The 22,524-nt window shown below is 39.8% G+C and overlaps 1 protein-coding gene across 1 annotated transcript; it reads right to left on the reverse strand.

Moving 5' to 3' along the window:
• Window positions 1–5,206: 5,206 nt before the first annotated feature.
• Window positions 5,207–22,399, reverse strand: pms1 (PMS1 homolog 1, mismatch repair system component). Its single transcript, XM_020099715.2, has 13 exons — window positions 22,265–22,399; window positions 21,059–21,202; window positions 20,702–20,884; window positions 20,064–20,166; window positions 18,563–18,726; window positions 14,297–14,413; window positions 12,207–12,329; window positions 11,951–12,097; window positions 11,024–11,829; window positions 8,086–8,544; window positions 7,733–7,863; window positions 5,619–5,779; window positions 5,207–5,525 (listed from the first exon to the last, which is right to left on the reverse strand). Exons 2-13 carry the CDS (start codon window positions 21,188–21,190, stop codon window positions 5,325–5,327), a joined length of 2,727 nt encoding a protein of 908 aa, XP_019955274.2. The 5' UTR covers window positions 21,191–21,202; window positions 22,265–22,399; the 3' UTR covers window positions 5,207–5,324.
• Between the last annotated feature and the right edge of the window lie 125 nt (window positions 22,400–22,524).

Raw genomic sequence — 22,524 nt, forward strand, 5'->3', positions numbered from 1 at the left:
TCTGCCAAACTCAAAGTTCCCCTTTTTTAATGATCTGAAATGTGGTATAGCTTGGAAAACCCCTTCAAAAAAATAAAGACAAAGTTGACTCTTGCTGTGGGAACTGGTGACAAGTGATTAAAAATTAAAAAGAGTAGACTTGATGGCCCCACTGTGGATGCCCTTGACCCATGAAATTGAATGTGGTGTGGCTGTAAATTCTCCAATAGTTGAGAACCTGTGGATTTTTAACACCCATCACATTAGTGTGTGCCTGAAGCCCATAAAAAAAACTTAGTGGCTCTTCAGTGGTTGGCAGAAAAGTGCACCGTCACAGCACGGCCCCACCACCAATTACCTGCTGAAAAGCAAAAACTTGGATGCAGCAAAGTTTTTATAGTCATTCCCATATGGAACATGGTACAGTTAATGGTTTTAAGACACTTGAATAAGTCCTTGTGTAAAGTTTGATGATGATGATGGTGAGTGTTGGGGTTTTAAGACCTTTGTTTGCTTTGGATTCAAACATTCTTTTATTGCTTTCTAATTTATAAAATATAAAAATGTAATTTTTTGTAATATTATAAATAAATCAAGGATTAATATCTAACATATTGGGGTCACTTGCAGTGATAATAATACAATAATCATGTGTAATATTTTCAAGAAAACTCTTTATACTGTGTTCTGAAGAAGGCAATGTTTAACTATATCTTTACAATAGTCATATGAAAACACACAGGTGCACAAACACACACATGCAGTAAAACAAAACCTGCACTAAGCCACAAGAATATTTGCCTGCCAGCTCTGAGGGGTATGCTTTGGCAAAAGAAACACAACAGGCTATTTGTGTTGGAATTATCTTAATCTCAGTGTGTCTGTACTGCATTTTATAACTCCATGTCAAACGTCAACAAGACACTGATTTTGAACTTAAGTAGGTTGCTGTGCAAGATATCTAACCAGTCAGCAGCTACTCTATTCCAGGACTCCACAAAGGACTCAGAAATCAAGGTAAAGCTAAATTAAACATGTAATAAGATAAAGATTAATAAGAACACAACCCATACTCACAAATTCACAATATTGCAGAATTGATGAGAATTAATGTTCCATTCTATCGAACTTCCTGCACCACTGTTTCACTTTAGTGCTCATGAGAATTTAAGTCATAAAACCTTTTGTCCATGTTTCTTCTCTCGGTGGTGTTGAATTCTAAATGCTTCCCTATGTCTTCTATGAGACAATGTGTTGATATTATTATCAGCAGAGCTTTCTACCTTCTCACACACATTCATCATTTTTTAAATTGAACAGATTATTGCAGATAAGATCCGCAATTGAAATAACGTTTTGAATCGTAATATGATACGCTAGCTGTGCATCCAACAAACTAGGTAACAAGTAAAACAGAACAGCTGAGGGAGGATTTGTGAAAAAAACGAAAGAAGAGCTCAAAGTTGCATGTTGCAGCTGAACACCCCTCACCTCACCCCCCCTTCCAAACATGACAGAGAACCAGTGGCAGCATTCAGTTGTCATAAAAACTCAAAAGATATTTAGTTTGTCTAGTGGACTACTGTAAAAAAACATGGCAGCCACCGTAGAGAGGACCAGCTCCCGATGTAAATACAAGGCATTTAAATATAAAGGGCCCATTCAAGGGCAAAGAAAACAACAAATCGTACAATTTAGATGCGACACACTAGTGAAAAAATCCCTAGGATTATTTATTTATTTTATTATTTATTAGCCAATAGATCCCTTTCACCTAAATCTTACACACTGGACCTTTAAAGGCAGCAAATGTGTTTGGTCCACTTTTTTTCTATGGCAGATTAGTCCTCAGTCGGGTTAAAGCTACGGTAGGTAGAGCTAACGAAGCGAAAAGAGGTGGAAAAGCTGTCAATCAAAGTGTAAACACACCTACACTGCCAAATACATCTCACCAGGCGAGTGAAAACACCTGTGTGTGTCTAGTCTGGGTGTGGAGGGGTGTCTGCTCAGATTATTACTGTACAAAAGCCCATGATTGTGAGGGGGAAGTATGAATCATCCTGAATGTCAGTGCTGTAATTCTGTGCAATGTCATTTTTATAGGCACAAGTGAAATATTTACTTTTCCTCATCCTATTTTCCAGGTATTCAGAGGGTGGAGTCCCTTCTGTCTTAAATTCCATCAATTTTATGAGTCTTTCATTACTACCATTTGTCCATATGCCCTTTCCAGGGGATATTGTAAATTCCTTTTTAGGTAAGGATATGGTTAATAATATTGTGCTCTCAATTATTTTAGCCATGGTAAATGGACTGAAATTACGCTTTTCTAGTCTTGATGAGCACGCTAAGTGCTTTGCAGTACAGTTTAGCCATTCTCCCAGCCATCAGGAGCCATTTGGGGTTCAGTATCTTACCCTATGGAACGGGGGAGACTGGGATTGAACCGCCGAGGTTAGTGGTTGACATGATCTACCTCCTGAGCCACAGCCACCCCATACCATGCCATGGCACTGGCATGAATCTGTAGATCAGTTGGTTAGTTGGTCTACCCAGTTTTCCCTCTACAAGGATGTTGATGTTGGTTTAGAGTGAACAGAATTGTTGCCATGAAATTTGGTGCAGACATCCATGTCCCCCCACAAGCTGAACTGTAATAACTTAGGTGATCCCCTGCCTTTCCCCCTGGTGCTATCTTCAGGTTGAAAGTTAATCATCCAAAACTTTGGTTTGTGGCCAAACATGCTCTGTTGATTCATTCGGAAACATTAGACCGTTAACTTAGGCACAGTGATGCCTTTATGGGTTTGGGGCCAAGATGCCTGAAATAAATTGTTTGTATTCTTTCGAGAGTATCTTAAGACAAAAGCATCAATACTGTAGTTGTAACAGCCATAGTGGTTAAGAGAAACATGACTCAATGCCTTTTGAGAAATGTGATAAAAACTAATTTAATTGGGTGGACCGGTTAGTGATAATCATTTATTTTGAAGCAAAAAATTTAAATCTTTTTAAAATGGTGAAATTCATTTTTCAACTAAATCAAATCATACATTCCCAAAGGGATATAAAATGTTATCTTTCTCCTGATATGTCTCATATTTCTAAACAGAAGCAGATGGTGCGTGTACCCAGCACTGGCCAAGGTACTCTATGTGAATACTTCTTGTGAGAGTTCCAAAAAATAGAGTAGGAAAGGGGTTAAATATAGCTCATGTAATTTTAATTTGGACTTGATGACTCTGTTAAAGTGCAGGGTTACTTCTGGGTTGTGAGAGTGGTGTACAGTTTCCCTGGCCGCTGAATACGATGTGACAAGCAGTAGCTCTGCACATTAGGGCAGTAATAGGAGAGCAGATAACCATCTAGATGACGCTGTATGTGAACAGAGTATTTTTGCATCAGGGTTGTGATATTCGAAATTTAGCTTCGATTCCCAAACTGGCTTCTTTTCCATTCTCTACATTTGGATTAATCATTAGCAAATACTGCAATTTAGTTGAAGAAAAAGTTAAAAAGAATGCGACAGGTGGTTTAAAAGACAGCTGGCAAAGTGAACTGTTGCTGACCTTTTAAACAGTGTGGTCACATGGTCAAAAGATGATCATCAGTTAATCCGCCCCAATTACTCTGATATGCCCCTTGGGTGCCAAAGGCAGCATGTACAGAGTAGATTCTGCTTCTGCACGCATTTCTGGATACAAGCAACTGAGGAGCACATATCCAACAGTGAGACGTTTAAAACAAGAGTCTGTGCAGGAGCAGGAGGCAAAAAGCTGAGGGGCGAAGGGTGAGAGGAGGGGCGGGGGTCCTCACTGGCATTTATCCCCTACCCAACGGCACTTTGCAGAGTGCTGGCCCTGCAGCAATGCTGGGTCTATCTGTGGGTCCTCTCAGAAGAGGCCACGTAAAACAAGACGTGTGCTGCGGTTTGACCTTTCACGGTCCTAACTATAATATTATGATAAGATGAGTGATCAGGTTGCACTTTTCCCTGCGGTGGGATGCAGTGTCCATATGAAAAGGTGGTGAGTGAAAGCCTCGTGCGGGTATATGTATTTCTGTTATCCAAGTGTGGTCAGATCAGCCCTCCTGTGCTGACAAAACTGAATTTTCTCTTATTAGATCCCTTTTTCTGAGATCCAAGTACCTGCCATTCCATTAGTTCTGCTTAAAATGATTGAGAAATGATAGAAATGATAGGAATGATTAAAAAATGTATAGTTTTATAAGTTACTGCATGGTAATCCTCTCCTTTTTTTAAGTTGTTGAGCACAGCCTAAATCAGCATATTTCCCCACAAGCAACCTCAAGCCACACTGATGCACTAACAGACTAATGTCTTTAGGAAGTGGCACCACTACAAGTTAGCACAGCATCAAGGATTTGTTCAACTTTGTGGTTGAAATTACAGTGCAAATCTCTGAAGCATTTAATGCAGCCAGGGATAATACACAAGTATCTGTCAATACTAAAGGGCGAGCAGCTGGCACTAATTGAGGGAAAAGAATTATGGGTAGTAGCTGGCACAGTGCACATCTCTGGCTTGCCAATACCCATTTCAATGGTGCCACAATGAGGCTTAGGGGTAGTAAGATACACTGGCTTTTGGACTGAAATCAAGTCAGGGAATCAGGTGTCACTCTGCTTTTTGAAGACCGATGTTGTTAATCCAAGAAAATGCAAATGATGCAGGAAATCAGTTCACAAAACCATAAATGATTCAAGCAATTGCAAGTGGATCATCTGCTTATGAACTTAAATGTTAATTATGAAGTTTACTGTAATGTTCATTTCAGTTATACATTGGTACAAGGGGATAGAGCGGTTGTTCTCTGGCGGTTCTATCCCAGTCCTCCCCATCTGCATGACGAAGTGTCCTTGGGCAAGAAACTGAACCCTGCATTGCCCCTGCCCGTAAATGCACTATGGTGTGAATGTGTGTGTGAATGGCAATAAGCTGTACTGTAAAGTGCTCATCAAGAGTAGAAAAGCGCTAAATAAATACAGACAGGCTATTAAAGGCCAGCCACATCTGCTACAATAGAAAACATGTTCCAGCATCATTGCACCTTGTGGCTCATTTTCATAAAAAATGGACAAAACAGAGACTGTTGACTGTCCTCATCAAGACTTTCTGAGCCAGTCCACGAGTTCGGTTTACTTTGACCGATATGTGACATATATTTCAAGGCATTTATACAAATGAACAATTCATGCATCACAATGTGAATAAATATGTTTATTTTTATATTCTTGTTGTAACAAAGTTAAACATCATTTGAGAATGGAAACAAACAGGCAGCTGTTTCATCTTGCACTGCTGTGAGTTTTCATTAACGTGCCTACAGCTCTAAAGGCCTCAGCAGAGCCTCAGCCTCCTGTTCTGTGACAGGGACATCTAAGAGGTGTTGGAGAAATGGCCGACCATGGATGCAGGACCTACTGTTCTCACCAAGCTGCTGTTCCATCCGCACAAGGATTTCCTCCACATCTTCCCTCGATAAATTTGTAGTCACCTGACGGGCAAGTCGTACTGCTTCTCCCTGTGAGCGCAAAATCACAATTTACTTATTTAACACAGCACCACAAAACACTTCAGCGACGACTTCTTATTATCCGTTCGTAGCATCTCTCACTTGAAGGTAGTTTGTTACTTTAAGTGGCCGGCACTCCTGCACGGTCCCGGCCTTCCTGTGAAGAACTGCAGTCAGGATCTCCCTGAGGTCCTCCACACCGAGGAAAGGCACACAGTCTGCCATTGCTGTCACTTCCAGATGTCTATCAGTTGATGTGAGGCCTAGCCAAAACAAGCAGACGACAAGGATTAATATACTCCAGACGCTACTACTATCTCCAGGAAAGAATAATAAATAAATATTGTGGTTTACGGCCGGAGTGAGGACCAAGTCAAACAAGCTGAGGGCCAAATGGAGTGTTAAATGACTAATAGAAGCCCCAGCAGACTGGAAGGAAGTTGTCTTGTAGGTTGGAAGAATGATGGCTTCTTATTTCATGAGGAAATACTACAAATCATGGACAATTCATATTTGTGATACATGACTTTGGATGCAAAATGAAGTCTGAAAGGTAAAAATAAAAACTGGAGATGTAGAGACCTTTAGATTTATTGAATATTTCTCTGCTGGATGTGCAAGTACATTTGCTATTATTTATGTGGAGAGCAACAACTGACCCTGACAAATTCCTGATTATAATACCAACAACTCCATAGAGATACATGTTGTTTTAATATGTCAATTCTTTCCATTTTTTAAAATAACAGCAAATGCAAGCGATAATTAACAATACACATTTTCAACAATCCTAATAAAAAAACGGAGATACACAGCAGAGATTGTGCAGTGAAACCATCTTACATATGCTGCTGCCTTCAATCCAATGCACACCCACCGAGGCAGGCTGTGCCAAATGAAAATTCCTAGAATTTCTCAAAGGGCAACCATTCTCATCACCTGCACGCTGGGGTACAAACCTACTGTGAGACCATGCTGTTGGGCAGAAGGCCAGTGTCAACTGAGGTGAACCATTCCAGCAACAAAAACAGCCAACATTCACAGGGCACTGTTTGGCTTCGCAAAGTAAGTAATAAGGAATTAATAATAAGTCAATAATGTCACAATGATAATAAAGCTGGCATTTATTTATTTTATTTTTTAAATTGTGTTTATAATTCTCAGCAACCTTGCGTTGGACTCTATTGCAGTATATACTTGTTTAAACTACACTGACTCCCACTTGAACCATCAGAATCATCTGTCATCCTAGTAAACAATATAATAGCTAATTCCATTTTTTAAAAGATTTTATAAGATAATGTTAGTTATTCATATATATTATACTGCACTATATTAACTGTCTGTTTAGAGCTACAGATTAATGGTTAATATAATGAATGTCTGAGTGAATTGTTGAAACACCTCCTTAGTTTGTAGACATTTGTCACAAAACTTAACTTCTTATGTGTAAAGTGTTGTCATCAAACCTCACTCAGTAACCCACAGTGACAGAGCAAAAACTGAATTTTTAGAAAAGTTTGCAAATGTATTAAAAGGAAAAACTGAAATATCACATAGACTTAAATATTCAGACACTTTGCAATGATATTTAAAATGAAGCTCAGGTGCCTCCTGATTTCTCTTGATCATCTTTGATATGTTTCTACAGACTGAATGGAGTCTAAATGTGGTACATTTTATTGATTGGATGTGATTAAGAAAGACACACACCGCCGGCCTTTATGAGGTCTCGCAGCCGACAGTGCATATCAGAGCAAAAGCGAGGCCATGAGGTCAAGGACTGTGTCGAAGCACAGATCAAGGGAAAAATGAATGGGGACAGAAATTTGTATTGTGATGATGCGGAATGCTGTTTCTATTTCATCATCCATAATTGTTTCCCTGTGGACACATCTGTTGGATTAATGGGACTGTTTCTTCTTATCCACAAGAACTGTAGATGACTGGTGAACTTTGACATTACTGATTGAAAAAGGGTCCAACAATTGTTAATAAATTAGACCTTTACCCAGCGTGACTCAAACAATAAGAAATCCTTGTTTTCTGATTGACTGGGTGTTATACACTTTTGTGTGCCTTTTGGTTTTGGGATCTGTAGTACTATCAAGTTCAGAAGGACTTGCATGTGAATGGCAGATAAATGTTTGATTGCACACATATTGGTCTGCCTCACACAACTGCGTTGTGACTCAAAAATGTTATTTACACTGTACCTGGGGTGAGTTTGATTTTAAACCCATTAGCTACAAGCCTGGGATCAGAGAAGAGGGTGCGTCCGTCCAGCTCAGGGCTTTGTTTCTCCATGTTGCACAAAGCATCTGTATATTCAGCTCCCCCTAAATTTCTAGAGGAGACACACAAGGACATGTTAAACATACATTACTGTATTTCCATCCATTAGATGAGCATTAATAGAAGCCAAGTACTAAGATTTCTTTGTCTTAAAAATAGTCTATAACATGTACTGTACATGTATGTAAAGAAATTGGATGAGTGAGCAGTTTCCCAAAAGGAAAACAACTGTCAGAGTTGGCGTTTTGCTGGTGAGAGGTGAGTGATACTTTACCCATCTGTTAACTGTATAGGGTTCTGCAGACTCTCAGCTGGAAGTATATTATTCTCTAGAAGTCTCTTAAACAGCAAGGCTTCCTCCACTCGAAATGGGTTTAACAACATGAGCCTCTGACCACATAAAATGACCCAGGCGCTCTGAGAGGCCAGTCGGTTTACAAGACGGAGGCCCCGCGGTGCTGCGCTGCACTGGGATGAGAGGCGCTGAAGCTGCAGCCGAAGGGCAGCCACGCTGCAGGGGAGGGGCTGTGAGGGCTTAGGTGCAGAGTTCTTCATCTTCTTTTGGGGCTGTGCAGAGAAGAGCTCGTCCAGCAGCTGCTGATTGGACAGCGGGGCCTTGCGTTTCTGGCTGCGCACGTGGCTCTTTGGGGTGCTCACACTCGGATCTCTGGGGCCCTCAGCAGGGGCCAATTTGGTCCTTTGGTCATGGTGTTGCTTTGCCTTCTCCTCAGACCTGCAGAGTTCAAATCTTTTATAGCTACAACACCAGCGACAACACTATTTTTAAATCAGTTCCATGTTGGCTTTCTAGCATTCACTGGTGCAGATGAAACAGGTTACAACAGCAAGTGGGAGTTGAGTGTTTTGAACATCAGAATCAGACATTATGTTACAAAACATGTTTAACCACAGGAACTGGTCGGCTCACAGGACAAATTAAGTGTTCCAAGTGGGTCCAGATTTTTCCTATGATATCTTATAATACAGACATTCAGCTAAATTTAACCAGGAGCTGGATTATCTATAGAGATCTCCTCCACCTCAGAATGACATGACTCAGGGATTAAATCCAGTAAAATCACTGAATAAAGCAGTATCATCTCCGTCAATTGGTTTCATCTCCATTTCCAACCAGTGTCTTGCCATACTATATGAATCAATATGTTGTTGAGATTTAGAAGGTGAGCATGCTGGATCCTCTGTGACTGACAGTTATCCATAACAACCTTCACTACATACGTCTGCAGAGAAGTTTAGATTTGGAGAAGAATGATACCAATAGTATTTGTGTTTTTTAGTGATTTCCTTTGTTGCACAGCTGCTAAGCTACCACGTGATGTGTCGAGTTAAAACATATTAGAGCCTATTCTAAAATAAGAGATCAGATTCCGAGTAACAACTTGTTCCCAGTGTACATGCGGAGAACATGTTGAGAATTTCATAAATATATATACACCAAGTCAACCCTATGTATAGGGTGCTTTCCTCAGCAATGCTGCCAACTCATGTTTCCATAGATCTTCATGTGTTAAGCATTAGGGCTTACACTTCAGCACCCCATTATTCAAATCACCTGTTTCAAGTATAATTCCTAGAAGTGGTGTGCCACTTAACAGTGGAAGTGAAAGGGGCCAAGTACTTGCCAAATCTTATTTCATGTTTAAGCAGCAGCACAGCAAGGCAGGATTCTAAACAGATGTCTTTTTCCATACACTCTTCCATACCTTATATAAGGCTGTATGTACTGCTGATACATATTTTCCAACCTTGTAATCACTTTAAATTGGTATGCCGCGCAATCTAACGTAATTGGGCTGACGCCCTTTCGCTGCGGTATAATGGTGTTATTCCATGATGCTAGTGGAGTAGCACAGTTTGTATTTTCTTTTACCGACGTTTGCATGTGCATCTGGAGCATTTTAGAAGATTCTAATGACTGCATGGCAAAATTTACTCCTGAACTTCTTTCATTATCAGTTTCAATGCAATCAACTGATTCAATAAATTAAGAGTTTAACATGTTCTGTACACTGTTTTATATTTTATGGTCTGTGACCAGACCCATTCTATAAACGATCATTGTGCTTGGATCTCTCAGAATCAAACAAACACCGTTAGCCTGGAAAATAATGCACTATTCTACTAAGTGTGCACATTCATGGGATCACTGTGTTATTTTTTGTTTGTTATTGTCCAAATAACTCCATCCTGTCTTACCTTTAATAATGTCAATCATTTAACTCTGAGGGAAGCAAGGGTCAAACACAAACACTCATTACCTCCATCTGGTCTGTGCCAGCTCTATTCTTGACAAGCCAACTATGTGTCACTCCTGACTCCACTTATGAAGTAAGTGTAGGTGAGGTTTTGAAATGGACAAAGAGACTTGTGTGAACCTGGAAACAGGACATTTAGGTTTTATATTTGTGTTTGAGTCCCTAATAACAAATGAGTAAACACCAGTTCATATCACTCACTTTTCACTTTCACTTAAATCCTGTCTGAGTGTCAGTGTGAATGCTTATGTTTACAAATTGTACTTTAAACTGTCCATTTAAATTCATCTCTGTTTCCAACCAGTATCCTGACAGTTGATTCGATTAGCTTGAATCAACATGTTGACATTTAGAAGGTGAGCATGCTGGATCCCCATATTACATATTATTCTCTGTATAGGTCTGCAGAGGTGAAGTTTTGAGGAAAAATAATTTCACTAGTATTTGTTTAGTCTCTAACATGTGATGCTGTTCTAAAATTCAGATTATGAGTAACAACCTGGGGACAGGGCATTTATTTTAGGGTTTCTATTAAACAAGTAGTTCATATCAAACACTCTATCATCAAATCCGAGTATCCTGTCTCAGTGTCAATGTTAATGCCTATGTTTAATGTCATGATGTAATATAAAAGCATTCCTCAAGGATTTTACGTTGAGGATGTATAAACTTAAACTTGACATGGGAATCCTCTGGATAGATGGAATACTATACAGGACATTTCGTTATTAGTGATACCTGTTGTACTGTGGAAAATGTTGTCTACCTTGCTCACTATCACAGTCAGGAAATTAGAAACACAGCTCGTATCAACATAATTTCCAGACTGGGCTTTTCACATGCAAATGACAGGTCAAACTTTCCCCACTCTCTCTGCCTTGCAAATAACAAGAAATGGAAACAACTGCTTGGAAAGGTGAAGGTCTGGAAACTCACTTCTTATGGTCGTCCTCCCTCAGATTTTTCCACCTCTCTTGAGCAGTGACATTGATATCCTGCAGGCCAGCTGTGGGTTCCTCGCTCAGCACCTCAGCTCTGGCTTCCTTCTCCAGTGAGGTGGCAGAAGACAGCGGAGCCCTGATGGCACGGTTGCTGATCAGGTCGTAGGCTGTCAGTGCATCCCGCTTCTCTATTATGCTATTGAACATCTTTTTGTTTGAGCTGCTTTGACTCTTTAACTCATCTGAGTCAGAATGATTGTGCTTCGGGGGCTGATGGATTTTAACGGGCTGCAGGGGTTCTCGTGTTAAGGGGTCAGTCAGAGCCGTCCCGCGGCTCCAGTCCTCAGCTGATATCTGGTGTTTGTTTTTTTCTGTCACCATATTGTCCTCAAGTCTTTCCAAGGATTCGTTTGCTGAACCTGTTTCTGTTGTCTGAATGCAGCTCTGAGCCATTTCATCATCATAAAGAGAAACGTTAGACTCACGCCTGGCTGAGATCTGGGGGACAATCCAGTCCTCTGCTACGGAAGATGAAGAACTGCTGTTCGAGGTCTGGGGCTGCAGTGACGCACCCGTGCCCTTAGCCGTAGACAAAGTGATGTCATCGCCATTGTGGTTGGTGACACTGACATCCATTTCTTTACTTTGCCCAGTGACAAGTCGTGAAGCATCAGTCTGCGAAGGACTCAATGGCAGAGGAGACATCTCATGGCCGAGCTGCTTCTCAGCTGAGGGCTCACAACCAGGCTGATAGCCATAGAGAGAAACCAGCATTGCCTCTATAGCAGTCAGCACAGCCTCCTAAACATCAGACAGATGACAGATAATACAGATGGAGTTTTGTTTTTGATCCCCAGTCATTATTAAATCTGAAAAAAATAATTTTAAACAGATTCTGACTTAGTTTGAATTTGATAGTCACCTTGTTTAGAAGTAGAACCTGGGTCTTGTCCGGTGTCAGGTTGACATCAACCGAAGAGGGTGAAACGGTCATTTTAAGCAAAAGGGTGGGATATCGGTTTTGGGCTGGATCCCCTGGATACTGAGCCGCGTAGTGTTGGCGCAACAACTGATGATCAAATATACACGGAAACAAAAAAGAAAAGAATGCTATTACATACAAACAAATATTCAATGTACAAAGTCTGTTTCATTTATTTATCCCAAAATGGTTCTACCTTCAATACATCCTTATGATGGACAGGTCTGTTGTTGACAAATAGAAACGTTTTGTCAGGGCTAGATGAGCTTGTAGAGGAAAAATCTGCTCCAGGCTTTGGGAAAAAACCCTCTAAAGAGATCTGAATACAAGAAAGATAATTATAATATTAATAACCAGACACAAGCACAAAGCGGACGTCAAACATAAAAGGTTCAGACATAAATCAAATGCTGTGTTCCACTACTGATGAGAAAACAAAACTATTTATGACAAATAATAGCTGTAATAAACAACTTGGCTACAAGTTTCTGAAAGGCAGACGTGTTTCCATGTTGTCATTCTCAGCAGCTGGAAGACACAGAGGAGCAACAACATGTAGAACTACTAGTTTTGGAACTTCATGAAATAAACTAGCCCATATTGTATTTTCAATTAGGATGGTTCAGTTGACAATAAGTAAAACAGGCAGTGTAACACCTAATACTGCTGACATTTGCATCATATAATATGATGAGACACACATATTATACAATGACCTTTCACCTATAATCCCACCAGAGGTATTTCTCAAGAGCTAAAGTTGATGACTCTGCACAAAACTGAGCAACTGTACTCAAATCTCCATTATGATTATGGGCTTGTATGAAATTATGGAAAGCTGTTAATGTTCTACAGCTTGCAAGCAGATAATAGCTATGCTTTTTCCCCCACATGGCCCAGGGCTCATTATTAGCAGCAACGCACGCCAATGTAGTTAATAAATGAACTGCTGTTTCAGGTCACAGCACATATGCTTCTCTCTTTTTCTGCTCATTAGGGTCACTTTATGGGAGCATGAATGGCACCTCTGGCCCCAAAGGGCCGCAGCTATGTGTAGTCATGCTGCCAAAAACGAGTGTCACATTTTGTTCTGCAGAGGAAAAGCTCTTACGACTCACCCCGAGCGAGCCCCCAGTGAAATTGTCAACCTGGTTCTCTTGATCACTAAGCTTCACTCTTGGGGACAAAGAGGAGAAACGTTCTCTTTCATTGCTACAGGGTGTAAGAGGAAAGGGTGAAAGGTTGTTCTCATAACTGGGCACCAAAGTGCAGCAGCAAAATAACAACAACAAAGAGGAAAATGAGAGAGAAACAGGGTGAAAAGGGCTGCTCCATATCTGTCAAACTAGATTAGTTGGGAGCCTGGCAGCAGGTACGAGCCACATGACACCTACCGTGACCAAGCAGAAAGTTACCGCTTACCAGTAATTCAATTATGATCAGCACAGCAAAGCTTAGCTAACAAAAATAATTCACTTTTCATCAAGAAAGAACTCAAAAGAAAAGGGCAAAGAAATAGTTGGCGAGCCACCAACTGGCCACATTTGCTGGCTTGAGACCAGGCGTTCCTGATGAGGTTATTAGCTCACGGTCAAGTATAACGTGCATGCACTTATTTGCTCTGCAAATATACAACATCTAAACAATTAAGTTGCAGTCATCATTCACTTACTGTGCAAATCAATTTATTTTCACCCGATCGGTTTTTTATTATTTAGCACCAATTGTTGAGTTATTTAGATAATTTTTTTCAACCATGTGTTTTATTCAGATTTTGACCGAAAATTATGTAACACGTAATTTCAAGTTAAAACTGTTGCCTTTAATGAAGGGCAATGCGGCATGGGAGCCACAGTATGAGAGCAAAAAGTGCAAGGTGTATGCATGAGATGGGAGGGGTGGCATACAGCCTTGTGCCACAGAGCCGTGCTATGTGCCTGTGACGCTCATCCATCAGAGTGCAATGCACACCACGTTGTCTCTTCACATTTGTTCCATCGTTTGATTCAGCGTTCAAAGGTGACTTTGCCCAACCGAGCAGCATGAAACAATAAAAATAAAAGTTGACAGAGAAACCTGAAACCTGTAAACATGAGCCTGACACAACATATGACAACTTAGCCCACTGGCAACACTTGGACAGTTAACTAAATCAAAATGTGTGGTTGTTTTGTTTTTTTAAACCAATGTACTTTTTTGCTAGAAAAGAAAACACAAACTAAGTTAGTTAAGTATTTGGTTTGTATCACACGTTTGTTTCATCTCAGCACTTTCCCCTTGACTAACCTCTGGTTGCTCTTGGTGATAGTGGCATGGGAGCAGGTTGGCAACAGCGCTGGGCCCCAGCGTAGCAAGGAGGGCACTTCTGTGATCGGCCACCTTGGTCTTCTGCCAAACCACCACCTGGAACAATATGACACGAGTCAACTTCCACGAGTCCACATCAGGCGACGCGAATCACACTGCATAAACACCTGTTACGATAGTAACTGGGCCACCAAGCTGCCAATATGTCTGGAGTTCATATATTTTGTTTGTTAAATGATTCAGCAAGAGATGGACAAAAGCTTAAATTGCAGTGTTCCAAGATTAGAAATATCAGGCTTTATTTTTGCTGGGAGCAGAGGAAGAGTAAAAGTGAATGGGTATTGAAATTAACAATAAATCATTACAAGACCTGATGATCCAAATGTATATTCTTGCTTTTCTTACTTCTTAAAACATGATTTCATCATTGAGCCCAAATTGCTACTTATAGACTACTGCTGAGTCAATACAATGGAAATCAAAGCTTCAGGACTCTTTAGTTCATACTGATGATTGATGATGATGATAGTTTTGTTCATTGATTACAAAACATCATCAACTAATGGAACATTTGAAAAGGCCATGATAAAGTATCATAAGTGGTATATATGGTTTTTGAAAATATTACATAAGCATCAATAGAAAAAAAACCTGACACCTCAAAAACATGTCTGATCAAAAAATAGTTCAAATATGTTGTCACCCACAAGTGGGCTTGTAATTTGTGTTTAACAGTGAATATATCTCTCGGGTGTTGATTTCTCAAAGCATGCACGCTGTTGCAGAGCATGTCTCAGTTATTAAATACACAATCTGGCGCATGTAAATGGATCACTCCTGTAAACAGTTCTTGAAGAAGCTGTGAAACACGACACAAGCCAAATAGCAGAGTTGGAGATAGAGGATAGGGGCAACTGAGTGCTGATTGTGCAAAATGGATTTACTACTCTAACCTGACGACCTCAAAACTGATTTCTATGAAATTCATACGGGAGTCGTGTGGCTGCTCCGTGACCCACACCACCTATACACTTCTGTGTACAAACTAGCTGCAGCCTGAAACTGAATCTGGGGTTAAGCCTGCAGCTGTGTTCAGCAACTTACTCAGGCGTCATAATCAAGCAAATCACAGTTCACCGTCCATCAGCCATATTTGTGTTTGGGGCAAATGACAGTTACACTTAGCTGTGGTCTGAAACCTTGTAATGAATGGAAATGTCAACTGCTAAATAATTCCTCTGCTGATTAATCTGCTCTTATGAAATGGAACAAACCAAAATATAATTACTGGCTTTTTTATTGTGCACACCAAAAAACGTGAAGGCGTTCGCATACTTTTGGTGAATGATCAAAAAAATCCCAATGATTGAATTGAAACGAGCAATCTGAATATATATAAATCAGATTATCACTAATGACTCGGTCAAGTTGATGATAAATTATGATTCATCTTCTAAAAGTTATCAGAACTTGTCAAATTGCTTTGTTAGGTGAGGAAGTTCAGTTTCTATTGCAAACTACTTTCACCAACAATCATCTACTTGTTTTGCTGTTGCACATTAACAAACAGCCCTAAAGAGCAAACACTGAACTATCAATACAGCAGGAGTCACATTTTTTAATCATGACTATTATTACGATTCTTTGCGGAGTCAAGCGGTGGCAGTAATGACGTATGAGCATAGGGATTGGGCCACAACTCAAACATTTTATTAGTTTAAGACGCACAGTATGTTGTAGATTTACTAGTCTTAAGTTTCAGGTTACAGACATAGTTCATTGTTCCCTTAACAGCTGCAAATCCAACCGACAACGCTTGCTGCATCATGAGGTTTCGTTATTATTTGCATTTGCTTGTCTCTAAATACAGCATCGTGCTTTTCAGCCTGCTGTTAAGAGTGTGCACATTACTCCAGCAGCACTCTGTAGCCTGCAGGGTTCTGTCATCCACTGTTGTGCATTTAAGTACAACCGATATCAGTAAAATATAAGCTCACAGATCTAAACCTGTGCTCTGAATCTCCCTGAAGACTGATTCATGAAGTTCATCAGTGGTGTTTACTAGATTTACAGTGAAAGAGGTATTTAGCAGCTAAGAATGCTAAATTGCATTCATTTAGGAATTAAATATCTCAAGTTTTAAATAATGACATTTATATTTGATTACATGTAACTTTTACATAACGACTTTTCAAGACAAAAGATCTTGCAGCCACATCTGAATGTCTTTATAGCACGCTGGTTTCTCATCATGTCTCATTTTTAACTTTAAATGACTTTTACAGTGACAATGACAATAAAGTCTTTTCTACCTATCTATCTATATTTATATTATGTTTCATTAAAAAAATCAATCATGATAATAAGCATTATTTGCAGCTATAAAAAACACAAATAACTGTTTCTGAGATCCGGTAGGTTTTATGTTTTCAGGATATTCATATTTTGCCATTTCCCAAGTCAAAAAGCTTGATGAATCAGCTTTCCATGTACATTCACCTACTTAGAAAAGCACTTGAATAATATTTTAAATCCAAAACAAGTCAATTTTGTGTAACTCATTTAAAAACCACATGCACACAACTTAAAAAAACTTATAATTACTACTTAATAGCTACAGGCACACTCACTGTGTTGTGTGCATATTATTTTATTATGTTAAGTAAACTCTAACCTAGAAATTTTCAGGTTTGCCAGTCTGTTGTTTGGCTCTTTAAACATTTAGTTGATGTGTTTGTACAAAAGCCAAATGAAGCTTTTCTATCATAGGTGATAATTTCATAGCTCACTGACGACAAAACAACAGGAGTCTGACGACTATTTTTGTCTTTGAGACGGTGTTTGATTAATTATTTACCCGACAAGCTTAATTACAAATTTGAAAGGGAATCAAATGAGGCCATGCACACCTTGTAAATGTAACTTACATTTAACACTTATGCTATATTTCAAATTATATTATAATGGGTATAACAATTAGGTGAAATTAGGTGGTATTCTAAAGGCTTTTTGTCATTTTCCCCTCTTCCAGCTAAAGAAAAGTCTGTACAGTTAGTAAATACTATTCTTTTACTCAATGTAATTATTAAACTGACTCATGAATTAAGTAAACTGCTCAAAAAAATGTTGGTGGTAAGATTTGATGGAATCAAGCATCACACGTTCTTTCCCTTTTAAGGTTTAAATTAACTGCATGTGTGAGCACTAATCTTAAACAGCATATAATCTTTCAGTGTCGTCAAGCGCTTTTACACACATCATCGTTATCAGTGATGTTGCCACAAATCTAACACTACACAGCAGAAACTCAGGCCCTATTGACAGAAACTGAGGAGGCTTTTGAACCAGTGATGTTCAGTAATTTGAAGACAAATGAGGACACCTAGCGGTTGCTGTGTGTGTGTGAATATATACTGTAGGAAGAAGATTATGCTACTTTACAGGACAGATTTAACTATAACAAAACCCAACGTGTTCTTCTCCCATTTGTTTAGTTGTGTTACAAATCTGTCACACCTCTCCTGAAGTATAATGAACTCCTCTGTTCTCCACCTCTACATTCAGTGAGTTCCAAACAATCCCAGTCAACTTCTGGTGGGGCTTTTTGTGAATATTTGACAATAACAACACGCAGAAGTTAGGAGCCAACATTACTGTATGCAGACACTAACTGTTGTTGTTTGAGTCTGCCCTATCCAGTGTCAGTGGATGGATGGGAATATAGGCCAAAGGAAGCTGCCTGAAGGGTGGGGAGGTTTTTTGACCTCACATCATCAAAGCCTGCTGCAGAGACTGTCCCTGCTTTACATACTATAAAAGATCATTTTTTCTTTAGAATCCTTATTTTAATGTAATTCTTTCACCTCTGAGTGTTGTGATATTTTTTGTTTATAATGAAACTGCTGTATTTATTGAAATGATGTCTAGTCAGACATGCTCATTTGCTCAGCCACCATAGAGGTTATATAATACAAAGAATAGCCGCTGCAGAAGTGATGATTGCACACACTGAACACACTAAACAGTGACAGCAGAGAAGACAGCACACTTTTGAGAGCTCTCTTACAAGCCCACAAGAAGTCAGTGTTTGATACTCACTTTCAAAGACATGGTGTTTTGGCTGCTTGGTGATAGGATGGTTTTAAATTGAAAGATTAGCATCTTGTGTAAATTCCCTTTGTGTGAAAGTTGACAAATAATTTCACCTCCCCTTGGTTAAAATCGTAAAAAAGAGAAGATCTTGACCTTATTGTGAACAAGCGTGATCCTCAGGTCAGGTTTGATTATAGCATATGCCATCAGCAGGTCTTGTACTTTCTTCAGCTCCTCTTTGCACTTCTTGCTCGAAGAATAGTACTGCCTCCTGACTGGAAGATTCTTGAAAAGCTTCAGCACACTCACTGTTGTACCTGTACAACACAGGAGAGAAGAGGTGTGGAACAGCTTTTAACATAACATTGTCATTTTCCTGCCAGACCGCTTCACTTTTTGCACACTTAACTTGTTGTAGTCTTAATTTTAAAAAGATAAAATAACTCTGAACGGATTCACTGAAATCACTAATTGACAAAAGTATTCAGATGCCTTTCTTTTCCACATTATGTTCAGGAGCATCCTTTTGCTTTGATGAACCCTGAGGTGTGTCCAGGCCCACATGCAAATACAAGATCCAACATGTCAGGAGGACAAACACCAACCCAGGAAGTCTGTGTAGATCTCTGTGATAAACTTGTGGTAAGGCATAAAACAGGGCAAATCATTTCTAAAGCTTTGAGTGCTCCTAGGAGAAAAGCGGCTTTAAGAATTGTGGAATAAAGTTTGGAACCATCAGGACTGGAGTGGGCAAAGTCCTCTACAAAGATGATCACCTGAGCAACACTCTTTCATAAAGGCCTTGATGGTTAAGTGGCTAGACGGGTCCCACTTTGAGCATTTAAATTTCTCTAAGAGCATAAGGAAAAATATCCTCTGGTCTGATAAGACAATAAACTTTCGTCAGAACTCCAAACACTACATCTGGCAAACACCAAGCACCGCCCATCGCCTGGATAATACCATCCCTTCAGTGAAGCATGGTGCTGGCTTCATTATGGACATGGGACAGGGAGACTGGTCAGAAATGACGGAATGATCAACGCAGCAACGCACAGAGAGGCCCTTGAAGAAAACCTGCTCCAGCACAAAAAACTGGAGAGATGGTTCACCTTCCTGATTAACACTGATCTGAGGCACACGGCCAAGGAAATACCAGAGTGTCTTCAGGACAAGTCTCTACCTGTACTTGAATGACCCAACCAAATTAGAATATCTTATGAGAGACCTGAAGATGACAGTTCCCATTCAATCTGAAGAAGAAGAGGATGTTCCCAGTACAAACATGGCAATTTTATCAACTAGTGAAGGCAAAAAGTAAAGGCACAACACTATATTATCTACATAAAGTGAGTGGTTCTTAATACATTCTGTAGCTACTGCATACCTTTACTTTCATGCATTTTGAGGGGAAATACTGTCAATTTAATTGCATTAAATTGACAGTGCATTTGATTTTCAGAAAATGGATAAAAACTGTTCTGTTCCTGGGAGATTCTTTAAATGACTTGTAGTTCGGATTTTTTGAAGCTAATATATTTACATGATTCTTACTGTTCTGGGTTCGTACCCTCATGGTTGAATGCACTTATTGTAAGTCGCTTTGGATAAAAGTGTCGGCTAAATGATATGTAATGGAATACTTCAGCCTTGCCTTGACCCAAGTGAGACGGCTTCTGAGAGACAATCTCCCCTGTGAGGTTAAGCATGTATTGGATGCTGATGTCATCCTCCACCGTCTTCGTGGTGACAGCTACCTGAAGAGACAGCACGAGACATCAAACCAGTTGACAAACACAGCAGGATTCATATGTGATTCTAACGAACTGATAAATGAAAGAGTCAGACAATGTGTAAAATATGATATAAATGGATGCATGAGTGAGATGAAGTATTTTCTTTTTCATGAACATCGAGATTAGTATATCAACAAGTATAACTTCTGTTTAAGTTGATTCCTCTTATTATAATGAAGTAAATGTTCATTTCACAATCTAATGGCTATAGAATAATCACAAGATTAGGATTTAAATTGGTTGTGTAAGCCTTTGCTTTCACTATGCAATCTGCTTTTATTTTACCAATAGCTTTAGCTAGGTTTCCCTAGGTAGCATAAATAGCAGCCATGGGAACAACTGAAGTTTATACTCCAACTATATTCAACTTGGAAACAACACGGAGAGAAGAGAATAAAACGTGTCTAATTCAACTATAATTCTATTCAATTTGGTTATTACTTTTTTTCAGATGTGACTGTCACATAATAACTGCTATTTTTTAAAGACTTCCTACCTCTGCCACTGCACAAATGGAACCCAGTGCTTCTCCCCTGAAGCCGTACGTTTCCAGACGCTCCAGGTCGTCATGGCTACAGATCTTTGAGGTATAATGTCTCACAGCCATCACAGGAGTATCTGCAGCTTTGATTCCATGGCCATTGTCACGTACTTCTATCCGGTCCAAACCATAATTCTCCTGCAATGGGAAAGTCAATGATACTGTAGGCTGCCACTGCAGCTGCAAAATGTACGATTAAATATAATAACGATGTTGCTGCTAAATGGGCAAGAAAACAAATCCAAATTCTGCTATAGCCAATATTTAAAAATTATTTGTCCTAATCCAAAATCTGTCATTTAGATACTGTACCAGTTTAACGTCAATGCTTGAAGATCCGGCATCCAGGGAATTTTCCAACAGTTCTTTCAAAACGCTCAACACTGAAGTGATGACCTGGGAGCTCGACAGCAGCCGCACAGTATCTCGTGGCAACTGGTGCATGATTTCATGTATCTGTTGGAGAAAAGTCTGGTTTCACTTCGGGTACTTCTGCTTTTGATTCAGCAAGGTGTGAGTTTCGGGCTAATCAAATCTCAGTAAAAAGTCAGTTTCACTGTGCATCTGCCTTTATGAACAAGCTTGGTGTGGATGTAAGCAGAGTTACACGTCTTGAGTTCTACTGCCACAAAGATTCCTTATGTTAAAACACTGAATTTGTTGCTGCTGATCATATAAATAGTGTATGAATCTTACAAATACAGAGCTTTTCCTGACAATTGAGGCCAGCAATCGGACAAGACGGTCATCCGACCTCAAAAACGTGTTCTTTTGTTACTTGAATTTCTTGAAAACTTAGATGAATTGTTGCAATCACTCCAAAAAACTGGGTTGCACCCACAGACTGTATATAAAGAGTAGGTTGCACCCTAGTCCCTCATATGAACCTCAAACTACACTAAGCTGTGAGTTATTGTCAAAGCTTCGTTTGAACTTTGATTTAACTCTAGCAGCCTAAAGTTACAGAGGAGCTCACACTTGTTTGTTTACACCAGTGAGTTTCAAAGAAAACAGTAAATGTTGGTGATCTATGTAAGGGCTTAAGATACACGATAAAAAACTCAAGCGGCATAAAGATTATTCGCGTAATATTTGGTCATTTGAATCCATTCCCAAGTCGGGCTGACCTCAAACACAAAATAGAAATGTATCCATTCATATATGAGTCGATTCAAATATAAGAAGCACTCATAGTACTGGAGGAGTCACCTGGCAACGTCTGTACAGGTTATGGGAGCAGTCATGGGTCCAGTGCTACATGAAGCACTGTACTTATCTTCTGCCAGTCAATAATAATAATAATGATTCAATGAGAAGCTCTTTAATAAAGTAAAGAAACAACATGTCACAGTGTGAACCTCCTCCCATGAGCTGACAGGCACTCTACAGCTGACTGGAACCGGTCTGCAGCTGCTGCTGGGCTGCTTTGACTTGTCAAACTGAATACAGTGTAGACACGTGGAGCGACATTACTAGAATATACTATAAGAGTGGTTTAAGTTCATGGTTCATACTGACGTGAAGGAGCTCTGTAGATCTGCGCTGCCACCGAACCTTCCATTAACAACGCGCAGACACAAACCGGAAATGACCTGTTTCCCGCCCCCTCTTTAACCCGCTGATTGGCTCGAAGTGACACGAGGGCGGGTTGTCAGAGAACCTTGAGTAAATTCTACCCTGCGTGAGGGCTAACAGGCACAACATTAAATCAGGCTACATCAGCCCTAAGAAAACCTAACAAACCAGGCTCCAACCAATCCATAGTCCTCTTATATCTT

The sequence above is a fragment of the Paralichthys olivaceus genome, chromosome 10 (assembly GCF_024713975.1).
Source record: "Paralichthys olivaceus isolate ysfri-2021 chromosome 10, ASM2471397v2, whole genome shotgun sequence".
NCBI classification, from domain to species: Eukaryota; Metazoa; Chordata; class Actinopteri; order Pleuronectiformes; family Paralichthyidae; genus Paralichthys; species Paralichthys olivaceus.

Excerpts from the sequence above, each read along its gene's own strand:
- pms1 (XM_020099715.2), bottom strand. The coding sequence starts at position 21,190 with ATGCACCAGTTGCCACGAGATACTGTGCGGCTGCTGTCGAGCTCCCAG. Across the intron at positions 20,167-20,701 it reads CCATTTGTGCAGTGGCAGAG|GTAGCTGTCACCACGAAGAC; the intron begins GTAGGAAGTCTT and ends CTGTCTCTTCAG. Across the intron at positions 14,414-18,562 it reads TCACGCTTGTTCACAATAAG|GTGGTGGTTTGGCAGAAGAC; the intron begins GTCAAGATCTTC and ends ATATTGTTCCAG.